Source organism: Hippoglossus stenolepis, chromosome 14, assembly GCF_022539355.2.
Source record: "Hippoglossus stenolepis isolate QCI-W04-F060 chromosome 14, HSTE1.2, whole genome shotgun sequence".
Taxonomy (NCBI): Eukaryota; Metazoa; Chordata; class Actinopteri; order Pleuronectiformes; family Pleuronectidae; genus Hippoglossus; species Hippoglossus stenolepis.
In genome coordinates, this window is record NC_061496.1 from 16,774,378 (window position 1) to 16,785,527 (window position 11,150).

The window sequence follows — 11,150 nt, forward strand, 5'->3', positions numbered from 1 at the left end:
ACCTTCAGTTGTCATAAAAACTCAAAAGATTTTTGTTTGTCCAGTCTGGGCTACTTTAAAAATCATGGTGTCCTCCATAGAGAGGACCCGCTCCCGATGTAAATACATTAGTGAAAACATCACTAGGATTATTTTATATTAAATGTTTGCCAATAGATCCATTTCACCTAAATCTTACACACTGAACCTTAAAGCCAAAAGTGAAACTGATCCTGTTTTGTATTCTTCATTAGCATTTTAGTCAAACAGCATAATTTAGTCAAGCCTTTGAAAGGACACAGCCGATGGTGAAGATCAGAATAAGATGTTTTATTATTATTATAATATTTAACTATTTTTGGGATTCCAGCATCCCTCTGTATGACACTGAGCTCTAAATCTTTGAGATGTGACCCCTGTTTGTGAGTGTTTATCCTGTCAGGCCTGAGCGCCTGCCCTCATGGTGCCTCCGAGTGACAGCACCGCCATAGGTGCACACCCTCCGCCCCCGTTTGTGCCGAACACGCTGAAACACGTACGACGTTAACCATTCAGTGAAAGCACAACAACTCTGCTTGTGTAACTGAAAGCAGCGAAACGATGCATGTAATGCTCAGTTTGGCATTTGACACATAAAACGTCATTATTCCTTTCATACATACTGGATAACGACTTTCCTACCAGGTGAATTAACTAACTGTTTGTGTGTGTGTGTGTGTGTGTGTGTGTGTGTGTGTGTGTGTGTGTGTGTGTGTGTGTGTGTGTGTGTGTGTGTGTGTGTGTGTGTGTGTGTGTGTGTGTGTGTGTGATTGTGTGAAGCTCAGGTGTTGTTTCCTTCCCACGAAGGTGAATACCTAAGATCTGATAAGTGAGGTAAAAACAGTTTTTATATGCTTCCCCCTCCCTCCCATGTCTGGAAATTAGATTCTTTGGTCAACCACAGTCAACAAGTACACACAAGTAAAACGTCTCTCTTTGTTAGAATGGGCGTCAGTTCTCTTACTGCAAACTCTTAAAAGATGCAGCTCTCTAACCTGTTGATCGACTGAAAGATGAGTCTCACGCCAAACAGTTTTATTTATTATGACCTCTGTTGTGTATTTATTTATACAGTGAAAGGTGCGATTCTTTTTTTTTAAAGAATATATTGCATGTGGCCATATTCATCGTGATATATATCTGCTTTGTTACTTGTGTTTTTATCAATAAACTGTTTTTCTACTCAACCTCCTAAATTCTTCATTCACTCACTCAGCTGCTTGTGTGTCACATGTGTTTCCAGTCACTCACACATCTCACAGGTTTGGGAAATTAGACATTTATTCTCAAAACAGACTTCACATACAATAAATAAATTAAATTGCAATATTTAAAACAGTGCTAAACAAACAATTTCAAGTTCATCTTGGTAATGAGTTGACATTTGTGATCCGGTGGCTTTCACTTATGAATAGCACAGTTAAACTATGTCATCAACTACACAAACAGATATGAATCCATAATGTCATGTGCCATAGTCCCATGAGGTACACTGAAACCTTTCCATCTCCATATTGTATATATACATTAAAATGGTGGAGTACACTTGTCCATGATGATGCACAGCAGTGACTGAAGTGTTTTCATTTAATATAAAAATGAGATGAGCTGCTGGTAGTTTCATAAAAGAGGGCTTCATGACCCTGAAAATGAAATAATATTTACCATGGAGGTTTGAATACTGCGGCTGCTAATGACGAATGATCGCTGGTGGAGTGTGTGTGTGTGTGTGTGTGTGTGTGTGTGTGTGTGTGTGTGTGTGTGTGTGTGTGTGTGTGTGTGTGTGTGTGTGTGTGTGTGTGTGTGTGTGTGTGTGTGTGTGTGTCAGCTGCTCAGGCGTGCGACACAGGCAGGGAGGTCATGGCATGGGCTGGCAGCAGCGGCTGAAACATGGATGGAGGGGGGTGTACTGCGGGCACACACAGAGCACCAGAGTCATTACAGTGATTCACACATTTACTCATGAATCAACTCACACTTTGATTTGGAAAACTTTCTTATATTTTAACCTCCTTTAGTCTTTGGTAAATATTCATATAGATCATCCTCGACAATGTGAAAATCCAGATTATTTGACTGGTTCTCCATTGATATCTACGACTTTCAATGAAGAAACAAAGTATGAAATGTTATATTTCTAAAACATTGCTTCATTAGAAATTAATACAAGAACGTAAGTAGAAATGTACTGTTGAAAGACTGCTATCAAAACTATGTTGATAACCATATCATTTCTAATAACATGTATCCTCCCAATAAACATTATGGGCAAGTCTGTCCATTTATTTGTTCAAAAATCATTTTTTTATTATTAGTTTGTTGATGAAAGAGGAAAATTTGTATAATCATCTTGTAGCCTGATATTTCAGAAAACAACTCTATGATCCCCTCTGTATCTGTTGTAAAGGGTTTAAGTTTTACTTAAGTGTTAAATATAACACTGAATCATCTGCATATAAACTAACTTATATTTTTGTAACTTTTTATGAGCCATAAATTAGGAGAAGTTAGTTTGAATTCCTTGAGATAACATTATATTTCAATAAACCAGTGCAGTTGGTGACTTAAACATATTTATCATAGTAAAACGCTATAATCTTAAACAGATTTATTAAGACAGTTTGAGTCAGTGTTGAGTCTAATTTCTTGGCAGCAATTAAACATTGGAACACATTGCTCTTCAGATATTTCGTACATCAAGTGTAAGTTGTCACAACGTAAGACATCAATTTAACCTGCGCTTCTTTTGTTCATTTTTCCTTCGTATCACACACATAACAAAGAAACTTAATATTCAAGATGTGAAAATAGTCATTCCTCTGATTATTGTAGTAATCCCTGTAAACATGATCAATTGTCTTCTGACACAAGGTTGTAGCATTTCGCTGAATACAGAAAGAAATCTATGAAAATCCCTCGTGTAAAAAATCATAAAAAGTCTGGTTCTCACTGTCTATGAAGGAGTGTAGTGCAGAGAGCATTGAGCCCTCGGGGCCTCCGTAGGCTGTGTACTGCAGCTCCTCGGGCGTTGGGGTGGGCTGCGACAGGCGGCTGGGCTGCAGCGAGGTCATGGGGGTGCTGGAGGAGTGGTTGGGGCTCACGTGCTTCTTGTGGCGAGCTCGGCAGTTCTGGAACCAGACCTGAGTTAACGGGACAAACAGCCTTTGAAAGGAACACGCAATGAAAGAACACTGTCCAAAACATATGAATAGTTACTGCAGTTTTTAAATCATTAAGTCAAAACACAAAACTCTAATTTTCTATTTGAATGGAGGTACAGTCATATTTCCTGGTGAGTGTAACCATTATTATGTTTTTATAGCCCTGTGATTTTTATTGTTCTTACAACTCAGTGTTCCCAGTCCATGTTCATTTAGTGGTGCCTTTATTATTCGAGTATCCCAAGTTTGACTTTGTCCTATATGTGTCATTATCAACCTAGCGTGCTTGACGTTAGCAGTGGAAAAGTTTAGTTTTAATCTCACAACCATTCATTTCTGTGACTAAAACCTCCGCTCAGGAAATTTAGATAACACAGTATATTTAACTATACATTAATGTTTATTGCTTTCAACCAACTTCTTCTTTGTTGTTGAATTATACACAACTTATTTAAGAGTGGCTTTAATAGAAGATATATTTTGTTGGTGTCTGTGTAAAAGTATTTCTCTCTGTAGTCGTCCTGGATCTTATCCTTACCGTGCGCTTTGCCAGCGTACTGTACTGGAGGATTATTTTTGAGATACTATAATTTAGTATTTAGAGTATTTTCATACTATGGTACATTGTATTTATATACAGAAAAATACTTTACTTTGTGCTCCATTCCATTTAGTTATAACATACTTTGTTGATTGATATTTGAGATCCAGTCAAAATTATCAGCTAATATGATACAATACATGCTTATAAATTGAACTTATATATATATATATATATATAAAACTGGGCAAGTATACCTTGTTAGTGGGTTGTGAGTTATCTCTTGCTTCTCTCTCAGTAAGTGTATGGAGTTATGTGAAGATGTGTATTTCTCTCATGCACTGATCCCTCACTGACCTGTATGACTCTTCGACTGAGGCCCGTCTGCTCCGCCAGCTTCTGCAGCGTTTGTGCGTCTGGGTTGTTGTCCTGAGCAAACTGGGCCTGCATCACCTGCATGTACACAGGTAAAAGAAAATCTGTTCAGTATCAGAAGATTTCCTTTCTTGTCCTGTGAGGATTTAAAAGATTATCTGCAGAACCCTGCTGTGAGGGGACCTGACCAGGTTTTTACTGTGCCAACAAAACGTCTTTTTGGATAATGTAGGTATTAAAAATATTAAATCAATATGTTTAGGAAAAAGTGATTATGAATCATCAATCAATCCAATTTTATTTGTATAGCCCATATTCACAAATCACAATTTGTCTCATAGGGCTTAACAGGGTGTGACATCCTCTGTTCTCTCAACCCTCAACAATAGATGTCGCGTGTAACTGAACACATCAACAAAATTACTATATTTACAACATTGATTTTGAAAAAACAGATTTTATCCTAATGGAAGGTGTGTTCATGGTGAAAGTGTTTATGCATAAGAAAATTGAAATTGAAAATATAGAGTCATTGCCAGTAATGGTAGAATATGTGAGTAGACGTATTTTATATCACACAGTCGATCATAGTCATGATCATGATCCACAGAAATGACTTCATGTAACAAAAAATGAGTAAAATCATATTATTTGGAAACCAGCATCCCTGTCACCTGCATAACATCTGTTTCCTTCAAATAAACGTGTCACTAAACTAACTAACCAACTAAAAATCAACAATTGATTTTACTTTTCTTTAGGTGAAGTATGATAATTGAGCTCCCGGTAAAAAAAAAAAAAGAATAGTTATCTTGGCTGCAGCTCTTACTGAGGACGATGAGTTATCTTTCTGCCTTTTCTCTCGTGTTGCTGTTTTGCTGTCTGAGCTGTGCGTTGTGCTCTGACACGTCTAACAATGAAAATCAAAGGTAAATCCATCTGAGCTTGTTTCACTCAATCTGCCCGTATTCTTAATTTCATAGGTTTGTGTTCTAGTATAATTTTAAAGGCAGAGGCCACTGGTCCAATATCTTTGCATTTCAATTTTCTTCTGCCACAAGATAAATATTTTCTGGTATTTTTTGGTTCCTTGCAGATCAAGCCAGACCATTGTGGGAATTATCTGATAAACAGCAGTTTGTTTTAACACTGGCCTTTTTTCTTTTATAACATATTTATGATTAAAGTAAATGATGAGTTTTACTATTTGCCTTTCTACCCACCACATATTTCACCCTGTATTTATCCCATTTTTGATGCAATAGCCTGTGTAATTTGCGATGATGGGGATTAACCTGCAGCTGGTCGGCCGTGAAGCTGGTCCGAGCTCTCTTGGAGGGTTTGGGCTGGTTAATCTCCTGCTCGGTGGGAACAGCCCCCTCCATGTTAACACTGCTTCCTGCAACAAAGAGCAATTCCTCATATGTAAACCCCCTGGTGCTATATCACATTGCAGAAACACAACAGAGGATATATATCATTTTAAAATACACTGCACATTTTAAACATTGAAATAACATTTTTTTAAAAAGGAAAATAATATTATTACAAGTAACATGCATGCTCTTTTTTAAATAATAAGTTGTATTTATTGTTTGACTCTTAGTGGGGTCGGTACCCTGTTGCCTCCAAGGTCCCATTAAATTCAACTATAACCTTCATTTACATGTTGTATAGTGAAGTGAGGTACGGATGATTATCAATGTGCCTTGTCCTTTGAAATAAATAAACATAAACCACACCTGCTGAAATAGATATTCATATATTTTGTACTTTGTGGTAATTAAACACAATTGAATAAACATATTAAAATCAAACTATTTCTTTTTTTTTTAAAGGGAATATGTGAATATTTGGCTTGAAATTTAAATTGTTATTCTCAGGACATTTCCTGGATGTTTTATTTTGTAGGTATTCAGGTTGTTTTTCATCATTTTGACCTAACTATGTTATAAATAATGAAGGCAAACAGCTTATTTCACCTTTCTTTCAGTAGCTTGAAGTGAAGAAAAAACTATTTCCACATCAATTTGATAATAAAGCAAATATTGTGATTTCTATGTCAAAATGTAACAAAGCTGTGGGAGACATTTGAAGCATTCGTTCATTTAGTAACCTGTTTATAGAATAGAATAAAACGCTATAATAATATTTCTGAAAGCAGTGGTGTGTGCGGGTGCCGGGCTCACGCACCTTTCTCCACGGCCCGCTTGAGGTTGTCCAGCATGCAGTCGTAGTGGACCCTGCAGAGCACCTTCTCCTCCACCAGGGCGAACTCCTCCCCGGTGGACAGCTGCCTCTTGCAGGAGAAGCAGGCGAAGCAGGCCAGGTGGTACACGTTCCCCTTGGCCCGGCGGACCCAGTCTGTGGAGTGGATGTTCCTGCCGCAGCACGCACACCAGCTCCCGTACCTCCTGCGGGTGGAGGTCAGGGTGAGCACATCACGCACCCACATCCAGCACATCCACACCTGCGCGCTTTTAACGCATCACTGTAAAGGCTTCTCTGCGTTTTGAAGGGTTTGAACTCACCTCCTCTTTCTTTTTGACTGATTTGTTTTAGGCCCAAAATGAAATGATTTAGCTTTTACCACAACAGATAAATCCTCAGACATGTAGCTGACTTTGTTGATTGCAATAGGTCCTTTTATATTAAATAAATCAGAGCCGACGATCAAAGTGTGTCCCTTAAACAATGCTTTACCTAGTTTATCCAATATTAATAAAATCATTAGCTGCGGATCCATTTATCCCTCGATCTGTGTTTTAATTGTGATTAATGATGGAGACATAAAAAATGCGGCGAATATTTTTTGTTAAGGGCAAAACCGCTTTGGTTTGGATTGATTATTAAAGGATTTATTGGCCAGTAAATAATTCACATTTAAATACATACATCACTAGAAGCAAAAGCAGTGACAGATGTCAAACCCTGTCGCCATATTAGCTATTATTACTAGAATCATTACTTTTATTAGTCATTATTATTCCTCAATTTACAGATTTCTTTTGTGTTTCTGACTTTCGTTTCAGTAGCTTTGATTTTCGTTAGCATTTTGCATTAGCACTAATAAAACAAATTCGCTGCACATACCGAAAGTAATCCACTTTACAGAAAACCTCCTTCTCTTTGATGTAACAGCTGCTGTGGCTGCCAAGTGAAGTCTGGCACACGCTGCACGACAGGCAGCGCACATGCCAGCACAGGTCGTTCACCTGAAGCAGAGACAGAGGATAAATTATGTAAAGTCACTCAGGTTTGGAGACGAGAGGCCTGACTGATGCGTTGAGCCTTCGAAACCACAGAAATGCAGCACGCGAAGGAGAAAAACAAAAACACCTCCCGATCCAAAGCTGAATGGAAGACAGGGGGAGAAGTGAAAAGACTCGGCGGCGTTTTTAATTCCTTTTTTTACCTTTAATAAATATTTATCCACGATTTCCTCGTTGCAGCTCGCACACACGGTTCTGCCCAGCAGAGGCGCGGAGGCCATCGCCTGCAGCGACGACGCGTCTTCATCCAAAACTTCCACCGGCGCGCCCTGGAGGGATCAGACCTGCGGTTAGAAAATTACGCACGGGAACGCATCCATCCCGCACCTATAGAACATACCGAGCAGGGCTGTAAAGACTGTGAAATACCTGAGCTGTCACCTGTCAACAACATCAGCCATTAGGATGACGCGTAAACAATAAATTCATAATGAATACTGAACTCTCTGGCTCTTAACTTGGCTCCACTTCTCTTGCGCTGAGGTTTTTATTGCGTCAATATCTTAAAACATGACACTAAAGTCCGTTCACATCATACAATTTGCAGCCATTGTTAGTAACAGAATAATATATATATTTTTTTAAACATTAGATATTTTTCTTGCAAATTCCACAAAACCTTTCAGCAAAAGTTCAGGTTTAAGAGTTGTCTCCAGGCTGGATGTATTTTTAAAAGTTAATTTGACGAGTCGTTCGTGATATTTATGCCCAATTTTTTACCAATTTTCTTTCCTCAATAACAATTATTTCAAGCTTCATCCCGGGAATTGGCCTCAGTTTCATTCCCAGCCAGTTTCTGGAGAGAAAGAAAGTTTCATCCTCAGCGCTCGCTTCCTACCATGATGTCCCTCCTGTCCTCAGAGCATCTGCCCAGCAGCTCCTCGCCTCCCTTGCAGTCCTCACACATGACGCACAGACTGTGGTGGTCGCTCCGTCACACCGCAGCTGCATTAAATGCCCCCCCGAGGCCCCTTCCCCATAAATATCATCACGCCTGTCGCCTTTTCACCATGACAACGCCGCCGATTAACCGAAGTGACATTTTTTAAGAGAGAGGGATAGACATCACTTAGAAAAACAGACAACACTTGAACTAATACCCACAGCACTAATCCTTATGTGCATTATGTGCTTGAGATCTGCAATGGTGATGCGTGCGCACGTTCCACGCAGAGACCACCCCATACGCACCAATTACGCACGTCAATCAAAAGAAGCAGGTCTCCGAGGGGGAAAGGGGGACTGATTTATTTAATAACAGTAATTAAAACAGGCTAAGTTCACCACAAACGTCTGCCCAGGGTAACCAAAAGGTGAAGAGGTCTCATTAACTACTTGAGTTTTAATTGCAGACTTTCAGGGAGGGATAATCTCCCCCCACATCTCAGCCGAATGTGAAAATAGTGAGCTGTCAGCCGCCACACTCTCGTTTAATTGGCAAAGCAAGTTCGACCAATATCTGATCTCCCGTCTACTGACCCGTGCACACCTCAAAGAAACAACATCACGCGTCTGTGCGTTTTCATGTCTTCCATCACTCACCTCATCGCGTTGTCCCACCACGCAACACTCCACCTGCACCTCACTTTTCCAGCGCATGTCTGAGTCCCGGAGCAGAGAGAGAGGAGAGAGAGCAGGAGCTGCAGGGTTTCACAGTAAAAGTCTGCCTCAGTGTGTGTGTGTGTGTGTGCGCGCGCGTGTGTGAGCTGTGTTAGAGGGCGGATCATAATTCATATTTTGCTCTCCTCTGTGGCCGCGCCTACCATAACACTGCTGTGTGGTATTTCAGGTGAGATCTGAGAGGGAGAAAACAAAAGATATTCTTACAAATCATGCAACTACTTAAAATAACGTGAGGCACAAACAACATCATGCATTTTAATGGGCGATAAAATGTACCTGAATAGGCATTACTGTAAACCTATTCACTTAACCAATACTTAACCCATACTACTGAGGGCAATACAGTACTTTTCACTCCCCTGCATCATTCTGATAGGTGAAGTTTTTTACATTAAGAGCATACACATATCGAATGAACAGATTGAAATACATAACAGAAGCTTTAAAAATAACCTCAGCCAGTTAGTTGTATTTAAGTATTTTTATGAATAGCAATAACAGCAATGTGTGATTTGGGTAAATGTTAAACCTTCAGGGCAGAAGTGTCCAGTGACTGGTTCAAGGGATTTTATTTCCTCGTTTAGTCTGAACTGGTTACATTTTAGAGGCATGAGGATATTAAAAAAAATAATAATCTTGAAATAAAGAAATAAGTAAATATTCTTCAAGTATTTTTTTATTTATCATTTGACTCTTAGTGGGGTCTATAGGGCAATAATTTGAGCTCCGACTCCGATACCCACCTTCTGTCTTCTGTGCATTGTCTCTTCACCTTGTTGCCTCCAAGTTCCCATTAAATTCAACCTGCAAATTCAACTATAGCCTGCATTTACATGTTGTGTATTGAAGTGAACGCAAGATAACCAATGTGTATTGTCCTTTTAAACAAATAGACATAAACCAGACTTTGTGGTAATTCAAACACTGTTTAGGATTATGCATCACGTGAATAACACCCTATAAAGTTGCAGGGAATAAAATGAACAATGTCATCTTGGTATCAGCCTTATTTGAGTCCATGAATTCTTATAGTAATCATTTATGGTTAATGTATACTATACTATACATATATATTGTTTTAGACAGATTTCCCACATAATGACTTTAGTTATAAATTTCTATCAGCAACCCGGACATGTAATAATGTTTTCTTTTATTGTCATAACTTTTGTTTTGTAATGTCTGTAAACTGATTTACAGTCAGCTTCAATCTTACACAACATTTTTTTAAATGGATGTTATGTAAAGAACCAGTGATGAAGTGGTGAACTTGAGCTTTATTGACTTGCAGCCAATGAAATGGTCTGTATTTATATTAATATATATATATATTCTAGTCTTGATGACCACTCAAAGCTTTTTACAATACAGTTTTTGCCATTCACCCACACATTCATACAGTGCATCTATGGGCAGCAGCTTTTTCTATGAGTGCCAGGGGCAATGTAGTGTTCAGTATCTTGGCTAATTACACTGCGGTATATGGGGATGACTGGGATCGAACCACCGACATTCTAGTTAGAGGAAAACCTGCTCTACTCCCTGAGCCTGCCCTCATTAGAACAGTATACCACACAAACCTGAATATAAAACATAAACCATAATAAAAACATTTGTTAAAGTAAAACACCCCAAATCATCTCATATTGTGGGTGTGTTGTGCTTGTGTAACATTAAACCTGGAGTACATTCATCATCTGTGGTAAAAACAAGATCACATCATCAAACACTAATCATCCGATGACTCCTCCTTAATAGTTTGATGACAGTGGAGACAAAATAATTTCTCAATCTGTTCCACCTGAAGCTGACAAATGAATGTACCTGTCACTCAGGTGCATCAGTGCTTCCCTGTGAACTGTAATAGAATTGTGCAGTGGCACAGAGTGAGACGTCAGTACAGCACTTGAGTAAATCTATTTGTTCCATGGTTTTTGCACCTTGAGCTGCGTCTCACTGTCTCACTGTCTCACTCCTGTCAGCTTCCACTCTGCATCCAGGCAGTGACAGGCAGAGACTCTGTTCTGTGAAGTGGTGATTCAGAAGGATTAAAAGGACCAGATGACAGGCGTTCCATAAACAAACTGCTCGGTCCACTTACCGAAGAAAATCGGTATTTTATTTTTTTATTTTATTCTTTCACCAACTCGTTCAACCTAG

General features: G+C 39.0%; 1 protein-coding gene across 2 annotated transcripts; it reads right to left on the bottom strand.

Moving 5' to 3' along the window:
• Positions 1–1,290: 1,290 nt before the first annotated feature.
• On the bottom strand, positions 1,291–9,033 carry LOC124854641 (LIM/homeobox protein Lhx8). Of its 2 annotated transcripts, none has more exons than XM_047342770.1 (8): positions 8,910–9,033; positions 7,511–7,636; positions 7,189–7,310; positions 6,289–6,509; positions 5,391–5,494; positions 4,078–4,173; positions 2,969–3,146; positions 1,291–1,927 (listed from the first exon to the last, which is right to left on the bottom strand). In XM_047342770.1, exons 1-8 carry the CDS (start codon positions 8,964–8,966, stop codon positions 1,851–1,853), a joined length of 981 nt encoding a protein of 326 aa, XP_047198726.1. In that variant the 5' UTR covers positions 8,967–9,033; the 3' UTR covers positions 1,291–1,850. The 2 variants fall into 2 exon arrangements, with proteins under 2 accessions (XP_047198726.1, XP_047198725.1); XM_047342769.1 differs by having other exon boundaries at positions 2,969–3,158.
• Positions 9,034–11,150: the final 2,117 nt, after the last annotated feature.

Coding starts and splice junctions, on each gene's coding strand:
- LOC124854641 (XM_047342769.1), bottom strand. CDS start 8,966: ATGCGCTGGAAAAGTGAGGTGCAGGTGGAGTGTTGCGTGGTGGGACAA. Junction 4,174..5,390: donor TCACGGCCGACCAGCTGCAG/GTTAATCCCCAT, acceptor GTGTACATGCAG/GTGATGCAGGCCCAGTTTGC. Junction 3,159..4,077: donor TCAGTCGAAGAGTCATACAG/GTCAGTGAGGGA, acceptor CCGTTAACTCAG/GTCTGGTTCCAGAACTGCCG.